Below are 24,117 nucleotides of genomic sequence, written 5' to 3' on the forward strand. Positions count from 1 at the left end.
TACACAGGCAATCCTTAAGTGAATTGTGTGATACATTTGTTGATGGTATACGACCTGTTGTTTGGATGTTGGCTTCACACTAAGTTCTTATGTACAGATTTCTGGATTAACATGGTTTCAATTGGGGAATAGACACCTAACAATAAATGTTATATATTTAGAGTGAGTGAGTGAGTGAGTTTGATTTTACCCTGCTTTTATCAATATTCCAGCAATATCACGATGCGGGGAGGAGGAAACACCAGAAATGGGCTTCACACATTGTACCCATGTCGGGAAATGACCCTGGTCTTCAGCGTGATGAGCGAATGCTTTAACCACTAGGCTGCCGACCTCCCCTTAATATTTAGAGATGAAATACTATATTTATCACCAAATATATAATTCATATTTAACTCAAATGAAATACTACTTTTTGCCAGAACAACTTTCAGTCATATTAGCTTTTCTTGTAAAATAACATGAAAATATAAATTTTGTCACGTCACACGATGAGACAAACAAAGCCAAATATTCATGTTATTATATATTTTTCCACACAAAACTGACAAACCCACACGATGTTAAATGAAAAAAAGACATTCAGAGTTAATTATTTATTTCCACGTGTCTTAGTTCAAATTGCAAACCTTGAAAACAGCAAAGTGTCGCCTTAGATTCCTTTTTCTGCTGCACTGCCTGGTGAAGTGCCTCACTCACACCAACGTCCGCTCCAACATCGTGAACAGTGTAGTTCCAGTAACAAGATCGAATGACTAGTTCATGGGAAAGCAGTGTTTGGTATACATTTGCACACCATTAAACATTATTCCATATAAATATAGACTGTAGCACAATGTGATGCTTTATCAAAGAGTCACGAGTCCTCATCGCTCGCAGGGGTGCACGATCTCGGCAAGCCGATCATCTTCTCTGCTGTCTGAGATGAGGACATCTCATGTATGGCCAATGTGGTGACCGCTGCACCACACGCCACGAGGGCACCTCCAGCAGTGAAAGCACAGTGATGGGCCTGGTCTGTCTCCCCCTAGAAGTAGAGTGAATGAGTGAGTGAGTTGGGTTTAATGCTGCTTTGAACAGTATCCTAGTTATATCATGGTTTGTCAGCATAATGTGGGAGGAAAACCCCAAATGATGCAGGTGCTATACATGGTGGCAAACCTAGAAACAGTATCCCGCCTAACCGGGATTCGAACACACAATCACAGATTTCTGGCGTGCCCAAGGGATGAAAATCTGCACAGTGAATTGGCACCTTAGACAAGTGGGCCACCCGCATTTGTGAGTTGGGTAAACATGTAAGTCATGCAGATGGTAAACACTAGCCACTTGCTGAACCAATGGGTATGGTGCTGGCAAATTAAGGATTATGATATATCAAAGAGAATCTGAGACTGAAACCCATGACAAGAAGTAGATCCTGAAACAGTTCTAGGACATCCATTAGCAGCACCTCAGACCAACGTGCCACCTACCTGCTTAACAAACTGACACCATAAGCATAGGTCAGTAAGTGAAAATCTCAAAAACTGATAAATCAATGAAAGAAGTCCTTGCAATTGTCTCTGTCATTCTTTCAACACTAAAGAGTGAGTGAGTGAGTTAGGTTTAACACCGCTTTTAACAGTATTCCAGTTATATCGCTGCGTGTCAGCTTAATGTGGGAGGAAAGCCCGAAGTGATGCAGGTCTCAGACATTTACCACGAGCACGGGTATGGTGCTGACAAACCTAGAAACATTTTTGGGGCGAACCGGGATTCCAACCCACAAGCATAGGTTTCTGGAGTGCCCAAGGGACGCACCTCTGCACAGCGAATCGCGGCCCCTTAAACGACTGGGCCACCCATGCCTCCTCAACACTAATAGAGAGTCAGCACGTTCATGCCTTCGCCTCACCTCCAACACTTTGACACACTTTCCGTTGATGACATCCCACACACGCACGCTGTCGTCATCACTAGCACTGGCCAGATAGGTTCCGTCAGGGGAGAAGGCCAGAGCTTGGACCCATCCCTCGTGGCCCTCACACACATGGAGGACACGCCCGGTCCGTGGGTTCCACATCCTCACCGTCTTGTCCCACGACCCTGAAGCCTGCAACACCAACAACTTCAAATACGCACATCCAGCAGGGGATCCTAAACTCTCAGCTCATACTGTAAAATGTGCTGAAAGTCACTGCACGCATTAAAACTGATAATTTCACAAATAATATATCATGTCATATTCAAATATCTTTCAGGTTCCTATCAGCGAGCGAGTGAGTGAGCCGGGTTTAACTCTTTTGAACAGTTTTACAGTTACATGACAGCATCTCAGCTTGATGTGGGAGGAAAGACCAAAGTGATGCAGGTCTCAGATGTTTTGCAACTTTGGTGAAACCCATGAGCATGTGTAGGGTGTTGACAAACCAAAAGATAATCAGATTGGAACCCAGGTTTTTGGCATGATGAGCGAACACCTTAATATCTAGGCTACCCCACCATCCCTTCTTCAGATATCAGAAAAAGCTTCCTGAAAACCACTAAAATCAACCATTTGACCAAAAACACATAATGTATCGCCACTGTAAAAGGGATGACATCTGCTTCAATGACTCCTGGTTGACAAAATGTGAAAAAAAAAAAAATAATGGAAGTTGTTCAGATAAATATTAATCAAATCTGAGCTAAAATTAATGTTGTATCCGTTTTGCCAAGTTAGATGGCACATCTTTTTCAATTTCAGGACTGAGAAAAAAAAGAGGATACAGAAATTATAAAGGAAGTATTCCTGCGCAGTGAAAAGTTCAAAACAATTCTGGTATCCATTCCCATTCAACAACATTTTTCAACCAATCAAATCGAAGAACAAATAAGCATTCATTTTACAATGCAGTAGAACATCATCTGCACTGACCAGCATCCCGTCCTTGGAGAAGGCGACAGCGTGGATGTTCCCCTTGTGCCCAGACAATACCTTCACCCCCTCCCTCGCCCCTGGGCTGGGGGTAGGGGTGGGGCTTGGTGTAGTGGAGGGAACAGGGGTATGTGATGATGTTGATGCCTGTGTTAATGCTCCATCCGCTGATGTTGATGCTGACATGGATGAGGATGTAGATGCTGATGCTTGAGTTGATGCTGTGGCTGTGGATGTCATTGATGCAGTTGGTTTGGGCAGATCCCATACTCTAATAGTAAAATCCCAGGAACCAGTTGCCTGGACATAAAAGTGAATTTCATGTATACTGATGGAACAAAAAGGAGACAGGAGTAAAATAGCAGACAAATGTTCATTGATGTTTTCAGTACAGTACATCAGTTAACACGGCTTGTCACAGAGTAAAATGTCAGTATCAATATTGTGTTCTTATGTATTCCCCAACCCATATCCCCTTCCTCAATATGCCTCCCCCCCCCCAAAGCATAAAACCAACTCTCTTGTAATCACTTTAAACAGGGTACACATTCACAACAGTCAATCGGGGCACATGTGTTCCTCAAAAGACTTTTAAAATGAAGTGTTTAATTTTGCAATTCCATTTTGATAAATATTGTAGCCATATTCTGCAACATATTATTCCACTTGCCTTGTTGCGTGCCATCTCAAGAACCTGGAATGTCTTGCAGCAAAACCCTGGCAAAACTTGTCATTTTGATTGGTTGTTGATTTCAAGATCATGAGGAAGATTTGTTTTTTCATTTGTTTGTTTGCTGTTTAACGCCACACTCAGCAATATTCCAGCTATATGACGGCGGTCTGTAAATAATCGAGTCTGGACCAGACAATCAATTGATTGACATCATGAGCATCGATCCACACAATTGAAGCGATGCAGAATCAACTGTCCCAAGCATGGTTCCCTGCAGACAGACTGACAATCCACATTCGCACTGTGACCCCATCCCCAACCCACCCACCCAAACCTTCCCTCCCCCCATCAGTATCCTCACATAGTGCCCTTGACAATCATGCTTCTCCATTTTTTAACTTACGATCCATTTCCCATTGGGGGAGAAAGCGATGGACTGCACCAGGTTCTCGTGCCCCGTGAATATCCTCACACCACCACCAGACTGCAAAAACAACATCTCTACAATACCCAAAGGGTAATTGATTTGTCACTAAGAAATATTATTTTTCCTTTATACTGATTTGCTGAGTGACACAAAGCTGCCTATGATGTCAATAAGTCCATATTTGACTTCAGACCCTGACATGTACAATACAGCTCATGACTTGCCAAACTATCTTACTTGTGACAGATAATCCAAAGATCCTTGTTGAAGGCCAGGGTGTTGTTGTACAAAGTGATCTTAGCGCTAAGGTGATCATAACTTCCATACCTTAACACAGACTTATGAAAATCGTAGCGCTAAGATTGTTTTGTACAACGGCACCCAGGGGCGGGTTACACAAAGCAATCATAGTGCTAAGACGATCGTAACTCCCACAGACTTACGACTGTCGTAGCGCAACGATAGCTTTGTGGGTCCCAGAAGTTATTTTCTGGTTGCAGAGCTTCACATACTCTATTCATTTGCGAACAACTGGTATCATCACTATTTGATAATGATTCATAAACACATGCTTATGATATAGTTGGAAGAGATTTCTATTGAATAAATGACATGTTTATAAGACCTTACATCAGTTTATACTTTAGATTTCATTAAATTTCAGTTAGGGACACTTTTTCAAAAAAATTAAATTGGGCGACAGTCAAATGTTTATCTTGTTTTTAATTTCAATCTTCACCTGCTCCAACCGAAATTCACAATTGTGTAGGGACACACATCCATGGCATCACAACCTTTCATGATCATGAATAGCATTGCTGATTGGCAGGATATTGGTTTCAAGAAAGTGTAAATTACAGAAATAACCAAAAATAAAAGAAATATACTGCAATATTAATGTGGAACAAGAGGCAAATTTTGTATGAAAAGATATATAAAAAAATAGATTTTTTTTTTATGGCCCAAGTGGAAATACATTTAATTGACATTGTCTTCAGAAAAAAAGCCAGTAGAAAATGTGTAAGGTAAACATTCATACTTTGTTTTTAGTGGAGTCAAAATCCTTATGCTTTCGCTATTTGTGAAAGTTGTGTGGAGGTATGTTAAAGTATGGTAGTTACGATCATCTTAGCGCTAAGATCGCTTTGTGCAAGTGGGCCCTGGACCCATTTGCACAAAGCAATCTTAGCGCTACAATAATCATAACTCCCATACTTTTACATAGGCTTACAATAGTCTTAGCGCTAAGATCACTTTGTGCAAGTGGACCCAGGTGATAGAAATGGTATTGATGGGTCAAAATGTAAGGTTTTGTATTTTGGTTAGGTTTGTTGTTTAACGCCACGCTCAGCAATATTGCAGCGATATATAGCCTCTTAAGACAAGCATAGTCGCCTTTTACAGCAAGCATGGATTGCTGAAGACCTATTCTACCCCGGATCTTCACGGGTCGCAATTGTCAGGATGAAATTTCAGCAACAATTCTCTTGTTTTAGTTTCTTTACCCATCATTTATACATGTACACAGACTGTGACAGACATATACTGCTGGTATTGTCAAATGTGGTTAACATTCAATGCATTTGTAGGGTTACTGTGTGTATATGATTTTGATATGAGTAACTAAAGCAAGCAGGCTATCAGTTACCTCAACATCCCACAAGATGGCAGACCTATCCCATGATCCCGAGCACAGCAGAGCGCCATCTGGTGAGAAGACAACCACCTCCACACTTTTGGTGTGACCTGGCAACAGATATGTTTACATTCATAGGTCAACTACTGTAGATGATATCTATAAAGGCATTCCAATACTGATCTACTGTAACTGAAGTTATATATAATGAAGTGATAGTGGAGGTAGTGAAATAACTTAGTAAAACTTCAAAGAGTGAGTGAGTGAGTTGGGTTTAACACCACTTTTAACAGTATTCCAGCTATATCACGGCGTGTCAGCTTAATGTGGGAGGAAAGCCCAAAGTGATGCAGGTCAGATGTTAACCACTTCGGTGAAACCCACGAGCACGGGTATGATGCTGACAAACCGAGAAACATAGTCAGGCGAACCTGGATCCGAACCCACAATCATAGGTTTCTGGCATGCCAAAGGGACGCAACTCTGCTCTGCAAATTGCAGTGCCCTAGACAACTGGGCCATCCATGCCCCCTCCAACTTCGAAGAAACTAAAATGTTTTAGTTAATAGTCTGGGTCTTCAGCGTGACGAGCGAACGCTTCAACCAATAGACAATGTACCTGAGGAAGTGAGTGAGTGAGTATGGTTTTACGCCGCTTTAAGCAATAGTCCAGCAATATCACAGCGGGGGACACCAGTAATGGGCTGCACACATTGTACCCATGTAGGGAATCGAACCCGGGTCTTCAGCGTGATGACCGAACGCTTCAACCACTAGACAATGTACCTGAAGTGATAACTGTAGCTGAAAATCTACTCACGATAACAATAATTAGAGACTTATAATGACATTTATGAAATGATATTTTTTGGATGAGTAGGTGTGTTGACTTCCAGTTCAGGATAAGTCATCTGAAGCTGCTCCTGCTGCACATGCCTTTTAGGAGATGCAGCAGTGAGGCATCTCGCATCCTCCACACCCGTGCAGTCTTGTCATACGATCCACTCGCAAAGTGGCGACAATCAGCAGTAATGGCCACACTCTTTATTGCCCCTGAAAGAAAATATAAAAGCAAATACTTTGTGCAATATTTACAAGGAGCCTCAAAATGAACTTCTGTTTCTGGAAACATGCTTTAAAGATAGGGCAAAGGTTACAATATAACATTACCAAAACAAGAAGGCAAAGGTTACAATATAACATTACCAAAACAAGAAGGCAAAGGTTACAATATAACATTACCAAAACAAGAAGCTAAAGGTTACAATATAACATTAACAAAACAAGAATATTATGAACAACATGTCCAGAAAGCAATTAGGTTTCTTTTTCTTTTTCTGGAACAAACTATAGCAGGACCTCCATCCAAGGTTCAGTCCCATAATGACATGGCATACATCACAGTGTCAGTCTCATAATGACACAACATCCATTAAAGGGTCTGTTCCATAATGACACGACATCCCTCAAAGGGTCAGTCCCATAATGACACAACATCAATTAAAGGGTCGGTCCCATAATGACACAGCAACCCTCAAAGGGTTAGTCCCATAATGACACAACATCAATTAAAGGGTCAGTCCCATTATGACACAACATCCCTCAAAGGGTTAGTCCCATAATGACACAAAATCAATTAAAGGGTCGGTCCCATAATGACACAACATCCATCACAGTGTCAGTCCCATAATGACACAACATCCCTCAAAGGGTCAGTCCCATAATGACAACATCAATTAAAGGGTCAGTCCCATACTGGCACAGCGTCCATCACAGTGTCAGTCCCATAATGACACAACATCCATTAAAGGGTCTGTCCCATACTGGCACAGCGTCCATCACAGTGTCAGTCCCATAATGACACAACATCCATTAAAGGGTCTGTCCCATACTGGCACAGCGTCCATCACAGTGTCAGTCCCATAATGACACAACATCCATTAAAGTGTCAGTCCCATAATGACACAACATCCATTAAACGGTCAGTCCCATAATGACCCAACATCAATTAAAAGGTCAGTCCCATAATGATTTGTTTGTTTGTTTGTTGTTTAACGCCGCACTCAGCAAAATTCAAGCTATTATGGCGTCAGTCTGTAAAAGTAATCGAGTCTGGACCAGACAATCCAGTGTAGTGTTACTGAGTAAGTATCTTCAACAGACATGTCTGCGACATTGAAAAATAATCATTGTTATTCCACAATATATACATGCATTGGAGGATCAGAGAAAAACGTTTTGTGATGAGAGAAGCAAGAATCAAAACGAATGACAAACTACTTGGGACATGAACTTGAATAATAAAAAAATGTTTAAAAGGAAACACTGATCTGCTACAGTAAACTGGACAAAATACATTCGCCAACATTCAGTTCATAGGATCCTTAGTTGTACAGAGCAGTTAGAAGGAAAATCAGGAAAGACAATTGCATTCTGGTAATTGTGACCTAGAGGAATAGATTGAAACAGCACTATGTTACAAATTCACTTCTAAGGGGGGACACGGGTGGCCCAGTCATCTAAGGCGCTGCAATTTGCAGAGCAGAGTTGCAGAGTTGCGTCCCTTGGGAACGCCAGAAACCTGTGATTGTGGGTTTGAATCCCAGTTCACCCTGATTACATTTCTAGGTTTGTCAGCACCATCCCCGTACTTGTGGGTTTCACCGAAGTGGTAAACGTCAGAGACCTTCCTCACTAATCCTCCCACATTAAGCTGACACGCCGCGATATAACTGGAATACTGTTAAAAGCGGCGTTAAACCCAACTCACTCACTCACTTATAAGGACATAGCCCTCTTTTCAGAATACAAGTAGTTCCTACGAATAGAACCATACACATGTGGGTTTCAGGTTTGTACATGTTTTCAAAAAATTTTAAAAGGCTGTTATTTTGTAGAAACTCGAGAAAACTCACAGACTGAAAATGACAGGCTTTTTATAGTTTTCAACTGAATAGCAAGACTGATGTGTACATCACAGCAACTGATTCAATTCCAGCAATTTGTGTATGAATTAAAACTCATAACCCTGAAATTACTTAGGAATGGAATATTTAATATTATGCGGCTGCAGGATGTTTGGGCAAGGATTATTTGTATGTTATGGAAATATAAATAAAATATTTAGATTATATATATTGATAAACATATTACTTCATATATTTCACGATGTACATAATAAATCTAAATATGGCAGCCAAATGATATGTACATTTCAAATATTGGTCATATGGGACTCCGATGACATGTTTATTTCCTAACATGCATTAATTTGGGCAACACCGTCATTTCATGTCCTGTTCTCTGATGCAAGTGCAATGATCTTGTGAGCATAGCTTGGCCTAAGAAGGGTATGATGTACTCTAAGAAATGGAACTAGTCCCTGAGATCAAGTGTATACTGGCATCTGTGGAAATTCGAATTCCTCCAACTTCGGCATTTTAAAGAATACAGCAGCTCTTTCTGCTCTGAGGTAGAGGAATGTGTTGTTTGATAGTGATTATTTAGAAGAGAAATAAGGGTGAAAATCTCTCAACGGAAAATATCTTCAACTCCTTCTGAGTCCCTGGGGTCAGAGATAATCCTTGGGGATGACAAAGTCTAGTGTAAGGCAGCCGGATCAACCAAAGGATCCATGTGGTCATCATGCATGTCTTCGTCCGAGGGTGACTGCGACTGTGAGGGTGAATGATCAAGCCCATTGAGTGCGAGACTCTAAACTATATGGAGCGGTTCCCGGATGGTCGGCTTGGTTATGATTGCCTTCACTATGGTCCTGGGGCGTTCGGGTAGCCTAGTGGTTAAAGCGTTGGCTCGTCACGCCAAAGACCCGGGTTCGATTCCCGATATGGGTACAATGTGTGAAGCCCATTACTGGTGTCCCCCGACGTGATATTGCTGGAATATTGCTAACAGTGGCGTAAAACCATACTCACTCACTCGCTCACTCACTCACTCACTCACTCACTCACTCACTCTCTATAGTCCTTATCTTGGTAGCTGAATTCTGAGTGCTTCTGATTGCTTCTGAGTGATTCTGATTGCTTTTGAGTGCTTCTGATTGCTTCTGAGTGCTTCTGATTGCTTCTGAGACCTTCTGAGACCTTCTGAGACACCAGTGGGATCCGTGCGGTGACCCTGAAGACCTGTTAATGGACAGTGGCTCGGCTCCTGCCAGGTCCATATGGGTCCCGTATGGCGACCATGACGATGTGCTGTGCTTAAGCGACAAGGTGCACATTTGATCCATGCAGTAGGTTGGCTGGACAGTTGGCTTCCCATGCATTGGTCCTGGTTACCATGTGGAGACCATGGCTCTTGGGGAAGTAATGCTGACTCACAGGCTTCGACCTGGTTGGTCAGTCGGTGACAAGATGAGAGCACCCTCAGAGGCCATGAGTCAGTAGACGGGAGAGGATTATCCGGCTGATTATATTGACTGATACCCTAAGTCTAGTCCTGCACCATGACCGTGGAATATATTTATTTTATGAAAAAATAATAATCTAGAAATGCAAACAAAAGCAAGTCTAGCCAGCTCAAGCTAGCTCTATTCCACATCAGCATGAGAATTTTTTTATTTTTAGAGTCAAGAAGGATATTGTGTAATATAAAATTTCAGAGACTAAATGTTAGTCTACCCTAAGTCTTGCTGCTCGTTTTCTGTTTTTTACCTAAATGACCTTTGACTTAACAAAAAAACTCTCCAGTTCTGGCATTGAAGATATCCATACTACCATCTCGAAATCTGAAGTCTGCTTATTGAATGAAGAAGCACCATTAGAACAGTAAAAAATATATAATCTGGACCCCAATACAGATTGCAATACAGCTCTCCATATTGCGGTATACTGCAATACAATTTTTATGTGCCAATATGTCCACCCATCATAACAGCATATATGCTCATGTCACAAACATGGTTACTATTTGAAGATTTAGAAAGAAAGAAAACAAACCAAATTGCCTGCATATTGACTGATACTCTAAGTCTTACTGCTCGTTTTCTGTTTTTTACCTGAATGACCTTTGACTTTACAAACAAACTCTCCAGTTCTGGCGTTGAAGATTCGAATTCTCTCGTCATCAGATCCAGTTATCAGGATCTGGAAATCATTGGAAAAAGCCACGCAGTTTACCTGAAACATAACACAGGTGTTAGGCTAAAAAAATAATAGTCTTGGTTCTCAGGCACTGCCCACATCATTATAAAGTTTGCCACACATTCCATTTTTCTTTCCATTTTAATTTTTTTTTTAAAAATGCAACGGTAGTCAAATACTATTTTCCACTATCTTACTCATCAAGGAATACATTTATGTAGGGAGGCCCTTTCCCAGGTTGATTGTACACAATTGTAGATTTGCTGTGAACACCCAGTCAGCAGAGACCATCTACATGAGGGTCCTGATGGGTTTTAATGCTTAACGTAATACACACTTCAAACACTATCGTAAACGTAAAATTCATCTTTTTTTTTATCGTAAATGCTTATCGTAAAATACCAAAAAATAACTGCTTAACGTAAATAAATAATTTACTGCTTATTGTAAAATGATTAAATGGGTCAAAAACAGTCTGTCTTTAAGACCCCAATGCTTCGCCACAGAAAGCAGGCTGCGCTACTGACGCAGGGTACCAGTCTAGAATGTTTAGCGATTTGAGATTTTACCCGGTATTAAAAATATGAATTGTCAGGATGAAACGAAAGCAGAATTAAAAGTCCCATGTCCTGCCATGGCTGATTTAGGAATTTTTCGCGACGATTTTATTGAAAAAGAAGAAAAATTACTGTTTAATGAAAAAGTACCCTAAATTTTACTGCTTACTGCATATATTATGAAACCCACCTATCAGGACCCTCCTACATGGATGGACATGATGGAACATTCACTTCCTGTCCTGCACTCTGGGATCAAGTCTATATCCTGTATGTCAGACGCGGAACTGTCAACTATCCCCTTATATTGACCCTGTCATTGTGTGCATAAATAAAGTACAAGTTTACTTTTCTACTTTTCTTGGGTCACTCCATTCTAATATTTAGGTAACATAGGGTAGACCAGTCAATGCCTTCAGCCATGCCCTATATTGTCATGGGAGGATACCAGTCAATGGCTCTTGTCTTCTTCACTCTGAGTGACTGAGTGAGGTTTTAGGCCCCTTGTAGCAATATTCCTGCAATATTACGGTGGGGGACACCAGAAATGGGCTTCACACATTGTACCCATGTCGGGAATCGAACCCGAGTCTTCGTTGGACAAGCGAACGCTTTAACCACTAGGCTACCCGACAACCCCTCTTCACACTGAAAAATGATGATTGTTTTTCTTTCTGCACCTCATTATGGCCGAAAGCAATATTTGGTATGAGAGGGTATCGAAAGAATTTCAGTCTAGCACACATAGAACTGAAATATGTAGTGAGCTTTGATTATTTTTCGACATTAAAGTTCTTTGGCAGCTCTAAAAATTAAAACTAAGAAATTACTTTATATTCATTTTCGTCCATTTCATCATGTTCGTTGCTGAGGAGTAGGATACATCTGAGTCAAAAGTTAATGATTAAAGTCAAATGATTAACATCATGAGCATCGATCTACGCAATTGGGATGACATGCATCAACCAAGTCAGCGAGACTGACCACCCAATCCCTTTACTTGCCTCTTACCACAAGCATTATAAGTCGCCTTTTACGTACGGGAAGTATGGATTGCTGAAGACCTATTCTACCCCAGATCTTCATGGGTCAACACAGGTCAGTATAGACTTCTGTCACACGTGAGCATACAATTGACAATACAACCAAGTTGTAACAGGCTCCAAACTCTCTGATATCCCGGTAATATCAAACTTTTGTCATAGAGAGAGGGGGGTGGATGGGGGGGGGGGAGGGAGATGAGGTTTTTCCAAACAAAAAATAAAATTCACCTCCTACCCCCCTCCCAAAAATGTAAGAGCTTTTATTTATGCGTGTTAGTTTCAATATGCCAAATACACTTTTATGTCAGGTACAAAACCTTACAAATAGCGTGCTGGTTTTCTTGGGGGAATAAGTCAGCAAAGAGCCGGAGTCACAGGAGACTAATTACAATTTTATTTACAAGAACAATTAACAATGAACAATTAATCTTTTAAAATATAGCTGAGGGTGCCACAGAGAGTCGGTACAACCCTCTCCGCTGTTAGTGAGAGGTCTGCTTGGATAGAGCATAAACCCCTTCTGTTTAACATTTTGCTTCTGTATGTAATTACAGTATTCGACGCAATAAGCACCCCGCTCTAATAAGCGCCCACAGCAATATTTGCTGATATATTGGCTAGGGAACAATCCCAATTAGCACCCCTTCCGATTGATCATGTGTGATATGCACCCTTAATTATCGGCAATTAGATTCTGGAAAAATATATCTGTCGCACATAAACATAAATTCAGGCTGTCACCATAAACTAGAAATTTATCTTTCACCAACATAATATTCTAATGGGCCCCCTATTTCTAATTTTGAGAGCGCCCTGGGCGCTTATTACGTCGAATACGGTAACAAAAATTAAGAACAATAAAAAGAAATACGATTGGTTGATATATGTGTTCTATGGTTAATTAGTGGCTAGACAGGGGAATACTTAATCCTGTTATCTGTTGGACTGGCACACCACAGGCAACTGCCCCCACTGCAAACAACCCGAAACCACAGAACACGCACTCATCCACTGCACCCACTACCAAACACACAGAACCACACTACAAACCAACCTCAATCTAAATAAGGTTCCTACTCTAGATGAAATACTAAACCCTCAAAATAAACTAGAAAACTTCAAGGCCCTAGGCGTATTCCTAATCAAAACAGACCTAATTAAGCGCATCTAAAAACTAATTATTCTACCAATCCAAAATCCAATAAACATACATACACCCACCTCACCCGGCTCCCTTAGTTCCCTCCTCCACCCACCTCGGCATTTATTCCAAATTTTAAAATTTCCAAAAATCGATATAAGCAACCCCTAAAAGCCCCCTCTTGGGTTGCACACACCACTTTCACCCTTCTCGGAATACACTAAATGGTCTGGCCAGGCCCGTGTGCGAAATACGCTGCAGTCGATAAGCGCACGTTAAATCTTCTATATCAGTCAGTCAGTCTGGACTGGCACTAATCTCATTGACATATTTACTAGTTATTTGGGTGCTTGAAAAGAGATTATGGTATCACTAAAGACGAGCTTGTCTGGGGGCTAATCCTGAATGAGTCTAAATTGAAGTAATTGCTGAATGTTATTCTTATATAGGTGATGACAGATTTACTTAAATAAAATAGTTCTAGGCAATCTATAAGACTATGTAGACATATCTTGTCTTATTGAATAGTATGTCAGGGAGATTTGTTCGCGTTACATAAGGCTAGCATCTATCTAAAAAGCTATAACTGAAACAACTAATATTTCATATCAGTATTTTTCCTTGATTAATATACTCAACAACAAAAGTTCCTGTGACACCAATATTTAAGTGTATTTTTCAAACAAGTAGAGTTTGGTTTTCAATATTGTAGTATTGTATGGAATCAAGTCACAAAAACGCAACTGCTACAGAAAAGCATGCATTCCATGCAAAAGTTGACTTTTATGCAAGCCCCATGCAATTAACTACCCAAGAATGGGTATAAAAACATGTGCGTTAACGGGATTCCATATGCATTGTTTAGCATCGTGCTGACAACAGCCATTCAGAAAAACAAGAAAATTACACAATTATTTAACATTATGAAATGCCCCCCCTGTCCAAAAATGAGCGTCTGTGAGCCATTGCTTACTTGAAGCACGATCGAGTCAACGTGATGTTGCAAGACAATTTAACGTCCACAGAAACACCATTTGGTGTTTATGGCGACGTTGGCAACAGACGAATGCAGTCAGAGACCATCCTCGGATTGGCAGGCCACGTTTAACCAATAATCTACAAGACAACTGGATTCGAACAATACACCTACGAAATCGATTCCAGCCAGCAACAGTGACTGCAAGAAGCATCTCTGGCCTTCTACGAATATCTTCACACACTACGTCGTCACCTCAGATGTGCAGGGATTGTCACCAGAAGACCAGCCAGACGTCCCATTTTGACAGGAAACCACCATCAAGTACGTCTACTGTGGTGCAGACAGCGTCTACGCTGGACGGTCATGTAGTGGGGACAAGTTCTATTCACTGACGAGTCTCGTTTTCACCTCAGCCACAGCGATGGACGGATTCGAGTGTACCGACGTCGAGGTGAAAGTTACGTCAATCATTGTGTCATGGAAGAAGATCTGTTCGGGGGCGGCAGCGTTATGGTATTGGGTGGGATAACAGCAAGACAGAGGACCCGTTTGCTAGTGGTAGAGGGAAATCTCAATGGACAGCGCTACCGCGAAGAGATCTTGTTGTTCTACCGTTTTTGCGTCGTCATGGCCCAGGCATTACCTTTCAACATGACAACACCCGGCCTCATATTGCTCGACTTGTTCAGGATACTCTTCAACAAAACAATGTGAATGTCATCCCCTGGCCGGCTTGCTCCCCTGATCTCTCACCAATTGAGCACATGTGGGATGTGGGATTAGATGGATCGGTGCCCTCGACATCAACCCCGTGTTCCACAGACACTCCAGGAACTTCGAAACATGCTCCAGCAGATATGGACAGATATCCCACAGGACTTTGTGCGACACCTGGTCCATTCCATGAGACGACAATGTGTTGCTTGCATCGCAACCAGAGGTGGGAACACACGCTATTGATTTGTAAATTGACATTTTGGCATGTTCATGTTTTTTATGAAATCACGCATCTTCTGAACACTTACAGGAGTCTTTTATCGGTTGCAAACCGAAATTGTTTCAGATTTGGTAAAAAACATAACTTTGCATTAAATCTTATTCAATGTCACAGGAACTTTTGTTGTTCAGTATATGGACTACTCGCCGCTCTATAATTATATAAAATTTTGTATAAATGTAACACAATGATAACTTATAAAATCCCTTGCTGTGGATCTAATCATAATATGAAAACTAAATATAAATATTATTTACAAAATATTGCCATGGAGACAGAAGTTGTTTTTCCCAACTATAAATACTGCCTAGTGATGTGAAATACAACGACTAAAACAGAAATTCAGTGTTAGTCAGACTATCATATATATAACATACGTCTGTCATGATCGTGATGAAAATGAGTCATCTCACGCCAAATGCATGAGGCTTTCAGGCATGTTTGTAGCACATTCTCCATACATTTATAAACATTAAATCCCGCACTTAATCATGTAATGGACGAAAAACAATGGCACCATGTGTCAAATGAAAAATATTTGAACCTGCAATAAAATTGAATGAAGGATTATGTGTGAATATTAAGCCAAAAACTCGTAACAAATACTTTATCAAATCTCAGCCATATGAGATGACACAGTGCTGTCAAATATCAAACATTTAGTGGTGGTTGTTCACTTGTTTGAAGTATTAATCTCTAAATGGGTATTAATGACTTGCGGAAAATGCTGAAATATTATTCATAGGTGGTTTCAACATCACATTTTCCGTCGTTAAGGTGCTGCAATTTCCTGTGCAGAGTTGTGTCCCTTGGGCACGACAGAAACCTACGTTCCTGGGTTTGAATCCCAGCTTGCCATGGTTACGTGGCTAGGTTTGTCAGCACCATACCCATGGGTTTCACCAAAGTGGAAAACGTCGGAGACGTGCATCACTTCGGGCTTTTATCATGGGATAACATTTATACTAAGTTATCCTATAATAATTATATCCACATCAAGTGCTTTTATGAGTTATCATGGTGTAATATTTTTTCATCATTTCATATAATTATAGTGAAGCAAGTAATATTTATCATCAGGTAAAATGTATATATAAAATATCAGTAGTTTCAGTTATAGCTTTTTAGATAGTTGCTAGCCTAAGGTAATGGGAGCACATCTTCTAGACATACTATTCAATAAAACAAGAGTTACGTCTACATAGTTAATTGATTTGAAGCTTTTAGATAAATGCTAGCCTAAGGTGTCAAGATCCCATCTCCCAGACAAAGGATATGTCGACATAGTCTTATAGATTACTTGGAACTATTTTATTTAAGTATATTTGTCATCACCTACCGGGGTATATTAGCATAACATTACTTCAATTAAGACTCATTAAGGATTAGCCCCCATACAAGCTCGTCTATAGGGCATTAAGGATTAGCCCCCATACAAGCTCATCTATAGTGACACCCTAATCTCTTTCAAAGCATCCAGTAAATATGTCAACAAGATTAGTGCCAGTCCAACAGGATTAACAGGATTTAGTATTCCCCTCTGTCTAGCCATCCATTTAGCATAGGGCACAACCAATCGTGTATCAACCAATCCTATTCCTTTTTATTGTTCAAATTTTTGTTAAATACATACTGTAGCCAGGTTTTAGGCAGAGAAGGGGTTTGACTCTCTTACCAAGCAGACCTCTCTGCCACAGCCCAGAGTGTGTACCGACTCTCTGTGGCACCCTCCATTATTATCTAAGTATATTGTAAATTGTTAATTGTTCTTGTAAATAAAATTGTGATTAGTCTCCTGTGACTCTGGCTCTTTGCTGACTAATTCCCCAAGAAAACCAGCACGTCATTTGGAAGGTATTGTTCACCCAGAACAGTTCCATGATACTTTCCTCCCACATTGTGCTGACATACATCTGGAATACAGTATTACATCAAACTCACTCATTCACACTACATCTTGATAAAACATTAATTACAGAGAAGTAACATCGGCTTCAGAATCTATCCAATACATCTAAAAATATCACGTGCTAACAGCTGTAGTCTAAGACAGATGCTGGTGTACAGGGTTTGAAATTCCTTCTATGTTAAAATCATTGCATGAAGTTTATCATATAAAGCCAGTGATAAATAGAGGATATTATATTCGTATTTATGTCATACTATGTTCTAGACATGAGTGTTTAAATTCCGGTATTTCCCGAGTGAGAATTTATGCACGCGTTTCGTAAACATAGTATGACATGAACTCGAATATAATGTTCTATTTATTACCGAAGAAGATGTGTTCATACAGAGAGAAACTGAAGAGAAAGTCGTAACAGCAGTGGAACAACAATTTGTCTAATGAAGTCAACAATCTTCACCTATGACGTTTTTTCTAGTGTGATGCTTTCCGACGTCACATTTCAATAAGTTTCGAATAACGTCAACAATGACGTCCGGATAATGGAAACAATACACTGTTGTCTCGTGACGTGATATGACCCTAGGGTACATATGATTTTTATGAACCCCCATATGTTTGCCCGTGTAGGTAATAAACGTACTTTCATATTAGTAAACTTGACAATTGCATAGAAAACAATATTATCAACATGCTTAAATTAATGGACAAAATTTCAAATACCTCACCCAGGCCTACAAACAAAAGCCATCAATGAGCAACCAAACTATGGAATATGTACACACTTTAAGTAGAAATAGCCACACAAATGACAAACAAAACACAGCCTCCATAAAGTTTGCATCGTAACAATAAGAACCCAGCACATTTCTAAGGAACCAAACACAGTGAATCACGCAATCATGAAACAATGACAGAGTATAGGGCTGGGACGAGGCCAAATTTACCACCCAGGTACCATCTTCCCGAGGCAAGAGAGTTAACTGACTATAAAAGTCCAGTTTCCACCCTTGCCGAACTAGGCTGGTATTATGGAGTTACATTTTGCCTGGACTAACGAGTCTATGCATAGTCCAATCCGCACCGCAAACCGAAATCGAAATCCGTTCGTAAAGTGTCATGCAGATTTAGGTCGACTGCAGGATTTGCAATGCATGTGCACCGCTAACTCGTTGTCAACAGATATTTTCTAAATCTTTTCATGCTTTTAATCAAGGTGCTCACGTGATTTGATGCACTTCGCGATGTAAGACTCGTTTTATCACACTTTAGATCTTGATTATCAATCCGATCGTCTTGACTGGGCGCCACCGTTTTGTTTAAAGCAAATGCAAGTGATACGAGAGGATGAATCTGATTGGTCAATAGGAGAGGCATTGAAAGGACATAACTCGTAATAGCCACTGGTGGCGCTACGATCGAGCCCAGGAATTCCAGCCTAGTTCGGCAAGGGTGGAAACTGGTCTTTTAAAGTCAGTTAACTCTCTTGCCTCGGGAAGATGCCCAGGTACCCACCCCGCTATTATCTGATCCTACCCAAGTACCCGCTGTAGGCCTTAAGAGAATACATCATGTCCGATTGGGAATAGTTTGATCGGAGCCCTGACAAAAACCATTTACATACAAGTATAAAACAATCAGGTCACTCAAGCATACACTTGAGTTTACTGAAGTTTTATCTTCATTCAAACATATTAAAGTCAGAAGGAATGGGTGCATAGTCAGAAAGAAATGCGAACATTAGTGACTTGTAGTGTAACCATATACAGCGTTAGAAATTGGCACTAGTCCTGTAGTCCTTACCAAACTGCCCAATAGTAAAGGTATCCTAAGGACTAGTAGAAATTGGCCCATTTTAAGGGTTTGCTATTTGTTATCATCATAAGGACTAGTGGACAAAAACTGTTAGTTTCTAGATATAGAGTTCTAGATGATTTTTGTCATTAAACAATATATCACGTGATTATCCATTGGTCCTACTCAGTACCTACCCGACCAGAGTACCCGAGTCCTGTGACCCAGGCCTAACACAGATCGATATTTTCAAATACTTTTTATCATAAACTGCATAAACTGGAATATAATTTAGGGACTTGTCATTTATTATAGGGAGGGGGAAGGTCATGAGAAATGCTGAATGTATTAGGGCATGAAAAACTTCCATCCTAATACACATCGATACATAAACAAACAATATCTATTTTTAGGGTCACTAAATGGTATCTGCAAAACAATAATTAAGTGGTTACTAAATAGTATTGTCTGTCTGAACCACACAACCCAGTGGTAGACATCATGAGCATCGACCCACGCAATCGGGATACAATGACATGCGATCAACAATGTCACCAAGTCTGACCGCACAATCCACCTAGTCACCTCTTACGACAAACTAAGATTATTGGGGACCTCTATTCTCTCCTGGAATCCCCAAAGGTTCCAGCTTATCTACTATAAAAGCAAAACAAAGTAGGAACCACGGCCACAGCAACAATTATCAGAGACATATTCACCATTATGCCAATTATATAACAGGCCTTGAAAATGAGGCTTATCCTGCAAAACTATCATTATTGTTAATTCTACCATGAATTTGGAAAATACTTGATTCTGATTGGTCATTCAGAGGTTGTCAAATCACAATAGAAGTCCTCAGACGATTTGATGAGCACATCTATTGACGGTTTTTCGGAAGCTTATAATCATAGAAGCGTACTTTTTTCAATCATTGTCGGTAGGCATATTTAAATACATATATATCTACAAGTATATAGGTTACAAAATGCAAAGTTGAAAATACTTCAATATTCAAAGGATGTGTGGCAGTACGTTTTGTGAAGAAAACACAATAGAAATCTGCTAAGAGGATGTATTTCAAGTTTTGGGGGCTACAGAGCACTTGGAAATTGGCGCTTTTCTATATACTGAAAGAAACCTTTGCAAAGCTTGCTTAGTTTTCTTTAGGAGTGCCCACCTCATGTTAGCTTACCAAGTTGCCGTGCTGATACGCTGTCAATGCCTGTCATATGTTCGAGTGAAGTATCACAGTGTAAACAAACTGCTTTTGTTTAAGGCTGTAGTTGGTGATTCCGTTATTCAGATCGACAACCCACTCAAAACACTGTCCAGACGCAACCCATGTCTCTTTACTCAATGTATTTGCCGACACCAAAGGGTTCGCTTTATATTTAGTTATGGCAGAATGGATATAAACATACAGTGTTCTCAATGTAGAGCTGGGTTACCTGTAGATTAACCGTGCTTAATTTAACATGTGAAACCTCATGCCGTACGGTTAAATCTACAGGTAACATAGCTTTACAATGAAAACACAGTATGTTTATCTCCTAAACAAAATATATTAGTGGGAATAATAAACGACTGTGATCATACATGTAATAATTAGTTATATTTTTTCTCCACATTTCGGAGATTTAGGGTTGGTGGTGGATCATTAAACCAAGCAACCATGCTCAGAAATCACAATGTACATTTACACGGACGTTTTGACCAAGTCCGTAATATCATGTGAATGGGTCCATAGTCTACATCATAAATGAATGGATCAAGGTTTGGTACACTGGATAATTGAAGATGCTTGTCAATATTCTGTAGTACATATATTAACATGTAACATCTGTCAACTTAATGTTGTATTTATCAACATATTCTTCCATGAATTTGGAAATTCTGATTGGTCAATCAGAGGCTATTAAATCACAATAAACCTCCTCTGATTGAAACAGCTGGTTTGACGGCTGCATCATCACGGAAGCTAATATTCATAGAATAGGACTTTTTTCGGTCATTGTTGTTGCAATATCAAGTAATGACTGCTCCCTATCATATCACTGTCCAGTACATAAACTGATCCCCGTACATCCGGGCTTTTAAGATCATGGCCTCTGAGAGTAAACGTGTAAAGTCAGACGTGCTACTTGTTGCCTCTGTAATTAGTGTTTGGATAACACGGAATATTGAAACAATTGTCTGTAGGCATATTTGAATTATAATGTGTGGCAATAAGTTTCATGCAAAAAACACAATAGAAATCTACAAACAGAATGTATTTCAGTTTTGGAGACAACAGAGAGCTTGGAATTTGGCACTCTCCTATATTCAACCATGTCATATCTTTTGCGTCACAATGAGCGATATGACATCATAATGGTCAGTGTAGAGCGAAGGCCATGCAAAGCTTGCTTAGTTTTCTTTAGGAGTGCCCAACTCATCATGTTAGCTTACCAAGTTGCAATGCTTATATATACCGTATTTCCTCTATTAGACGCCGGGTCTCTAATAGAAGCCGGGTCAATTGTTCAGTGCAAAAAATGAAGCCGGGCCTCTAATAGACGCCAGGTCGATCAGTTGATACAATTAATGATCCCTGGGTAGGGGGGTATTAATAGAAGCCGGGCCTCCAATAGACGCCGGTATGATCAGTTGATACAATTAATGATCCCTGGGTAGGGGGGTATTAATAGAAGCCGGGCCTCCAATAGACGCCGGTATGATCAATTGATACAATTAATGATCCCTGGGTATGGGGGTATTAATAGAAGCCGGGTCTCCAATAGACGCCGGTATGATCAGTTGATACAATTAATGATCCCTGGGTAGGGGGGTATTAATAGAAGCCGGCCTCCAATAGACGCCGGGTCGATCAATTGATACAATTAATGATCCCTGGTTATGGGGGTATTAATAGACGCCGGGCCTCCAATAGACGCCGGGTCGATCAGTTGATACAATTAATGATCCCTGGGTATGGGGGTATTAATAGACGCCGGGCCTCCAATAGACGCCGGGTCGATCAGTTGATACAATTAATGATCCCTGGGTATGGGGGTATTAATAGAAGCCGACCTCCAATAGACGCCGGGCCTCTAATTGATGTCGGGCCAAAGGCTTGTCCGAAATAAATAGAAGCCCGGGCGTCTCATAGAGGAAATACGGTATACTTTCAATGCCTGTCATATGTTCGAGTGTAGTATCATGGTGTAAACACACTGCTTTAGCATATACAGCGCCATATTATGTTTACAGACTGTTGTCGGTGATTCTGTAATTCAGATCGACAAGCCACTAGACTCAACCCATGCCACTTCACCCAAATTGAGTTTGCGCTTTATTTATTCACGGTAGAATGGAGATAAACATACTGTGTTTTCAATGTAGAGCTAGGTTACCTGTAGATTTAACTATTCTAAATTGAATTTGGAACGTACACGTAGAGTGAGGTTTCAAATGTTAAATTTAGCTGCGCGTTCGGTTCCAAATTCAATTTAGCATGGTTAAATCTACAGGTAACCTAGCGCTACATTGAAAACACAGTATCTTTATCATCTAATTGTAATATCATTTCACATAACACATATCTATCAACAAACTGTAGCAATGCATGTTGTGTGTTATACACCCACCCACACTAACCCCCCCCCCCACACACACACATATACATACCAACATATTGCAATAGCCATCAATCAGTTGTAACCTGCATCAATATATTATATATCTAACAACATATTGTAATACATAGGATGTTGTTATATCTATAAACATATTAATATCTGTGAACATAATTATTTAAAGTAACAATATTCACCTCATCCTTGTGACCTCCAAACTGCCTGAGATCCAGTTTATGTAGTTCTTGCGGTCCCTTAAACATGTCCGCTCTGTTCTGCTGTCTAACAGGCATTGTGACCCAAATGATTAGGACGTTAAAGTTCAATCAGTATCCTTACTGCAGTCAATACATAATTTACAGCAGACACTTCCCTGTCTACAGCCACAAGTCTGATCAGGCTGTAATCGTATTCAATACACATGGGTATGCAGACTTTCTGTTAAACTTAATGAATTATTAATGTTCCTATTTTCAAAAGCCTCTCCAACGTCTTGAGCACCACATTTGATTACCTCATAAAACATTACAGGCTAGATTCCTCTCAATCAAATGTGTACCCAAAACACACGACACAATAAAACAGACTTGGCTTGATCGATATAAGCTTTCCTGCCATAATCGGGGCAAGTACACTATATCCTTATCCGAGCTGTGACTCATGAGTGTGTCTCGCCTGATGTTTTGTGACAAGTAATTAAAACGCCGCAAATGTGAAACTTAAACTATATTCTACGTGATATCGACAACAGCAACGGCACAATCTCCACCACCTTTTCATCACCATCGCGTTCTACAGTACAGAAGCACTTCATTGTGGAAAACTAAAGTCGTAGTTTTATTTTTGACAGGCACCTGTTCACATTGCCTTTCCCGTGATCCTATTGCTACTACTGACACACATGTGAACACTTAATGCATGTTAGAAAGATCCCATATCTCTGAACCTGTAGATTTGTTCGCTCGTACGTGTTGCTAACGTATACAAATAACACTTCCGGTTTGGGTTACAGTCAAAATAGAAATCAAATTAAAGCGAAATTGAGGTTAATATCGTACTGCTTTGCATGAACAAGCGCTATTACAACCTTTTATGTAAAAAAAACACACTCTTAATGTAAAGAGTCTCATTAAGGATTGCGTTTTGAACCCGTCTTGTTACAAAATTACAACAATAATAGAGCCAACAACTCTTAATATAAAAAAAATAAATGTATTTTTACATTTAGTTTTTTTCTCGTACCAATCTCTCCTTTTCGTAATTATATAAACGAAGCATCTGATTGGTCAACATTTAGATGTTGTCGATTTCATTCAATGATATTTAGATATAATTATGGACATAAA

At 40.1% G+C, this 24,117-nt stretch overlaps 1 protein-coding gene across 2 annotated transcripts; it reads right to left on the reverse strand.

Moving 5' to 3' along the window:
• Window positions 1-581: 581 nt before the first annotated feature.
• Window positions 582-23,764, reverse strand: LOC124138381 (WD repeat-containing protein 38-like). 2 transcript variants are annotated; one of them, XM_046504994.2, is made up of 9 exons: window positions 23,626-23,763; window positions 22,969-23,053; window positions 10,653-10,773; window positions 6,572-6,688; window positions 5,648-5,745; window positions 3,976-4,056; window positions 2,900-3,199; window positions 1,898-2,095; window positions 582-1,027 (listed from the first exon to the last, which is right to left on the reverse strand). In XM_046504994.2, exons 2-9 carry the CDS (start codon window positions 23,032-23,034, stop codon window positions 857-859), a joined length of 1,152 nt encoding a protein of 383 aa, XP_046360950.2. In that variant the 5' UTR covers window positions 23,035-23,053; window positions 23,626-23,763; the 3' UTR covers window positions 582-856. The 2 variants fall into 2 exon arrangements, with proteins under 2 accessions (XP_046360950.2, XP_046360948.2); XM_046504992.2 differs by having other exon boundaries at window positions 22,969-23,764.
• Window positions 23,765-24,117: the final 353 nt, after the last annotated feature.

This window comes from Haliotis rufescens, unplaced genomic scaffold, assembly GCF_023055435.1.
Source record: "Haliotis rufescens isolate VD_foot unplaced genomic scaffold, xgHalRufe1.0.p SCAF_8, whole genome shotgun sequence".
NCBI classification, from domain to species: Eukaryota; Metazoa; Mollusca; class Gastropoda; order Lepetellida; family Haliotidae; genus Haliotis; species Haliotis rufescens.

Bases quoted from the DNA above. Each gene is read 5' to 3' on its own strand.
- LOC124138381 (XM_046504992.2), bottom strand. From the start codon at position 23,064: ATGCCTGTTAGACAGCAGAACAGAGCGGACATGTTTAAGGGACCGCAA. The intron at 10,774-22,968 runs GTGAATATTGTT...GTTATGTTTCAG, and splicing joins TTGGAGGTCACAAGGATGAG to GTAAACTGCGTGGCTTTTTC. The intron at 3,200-3,975 runs GTAAGTTAAAAA...TTTTATGTCCAG, and splicing joins CCCCCAATGGGAAATGGATC to GCAACTGGTTCCTGGGATTT.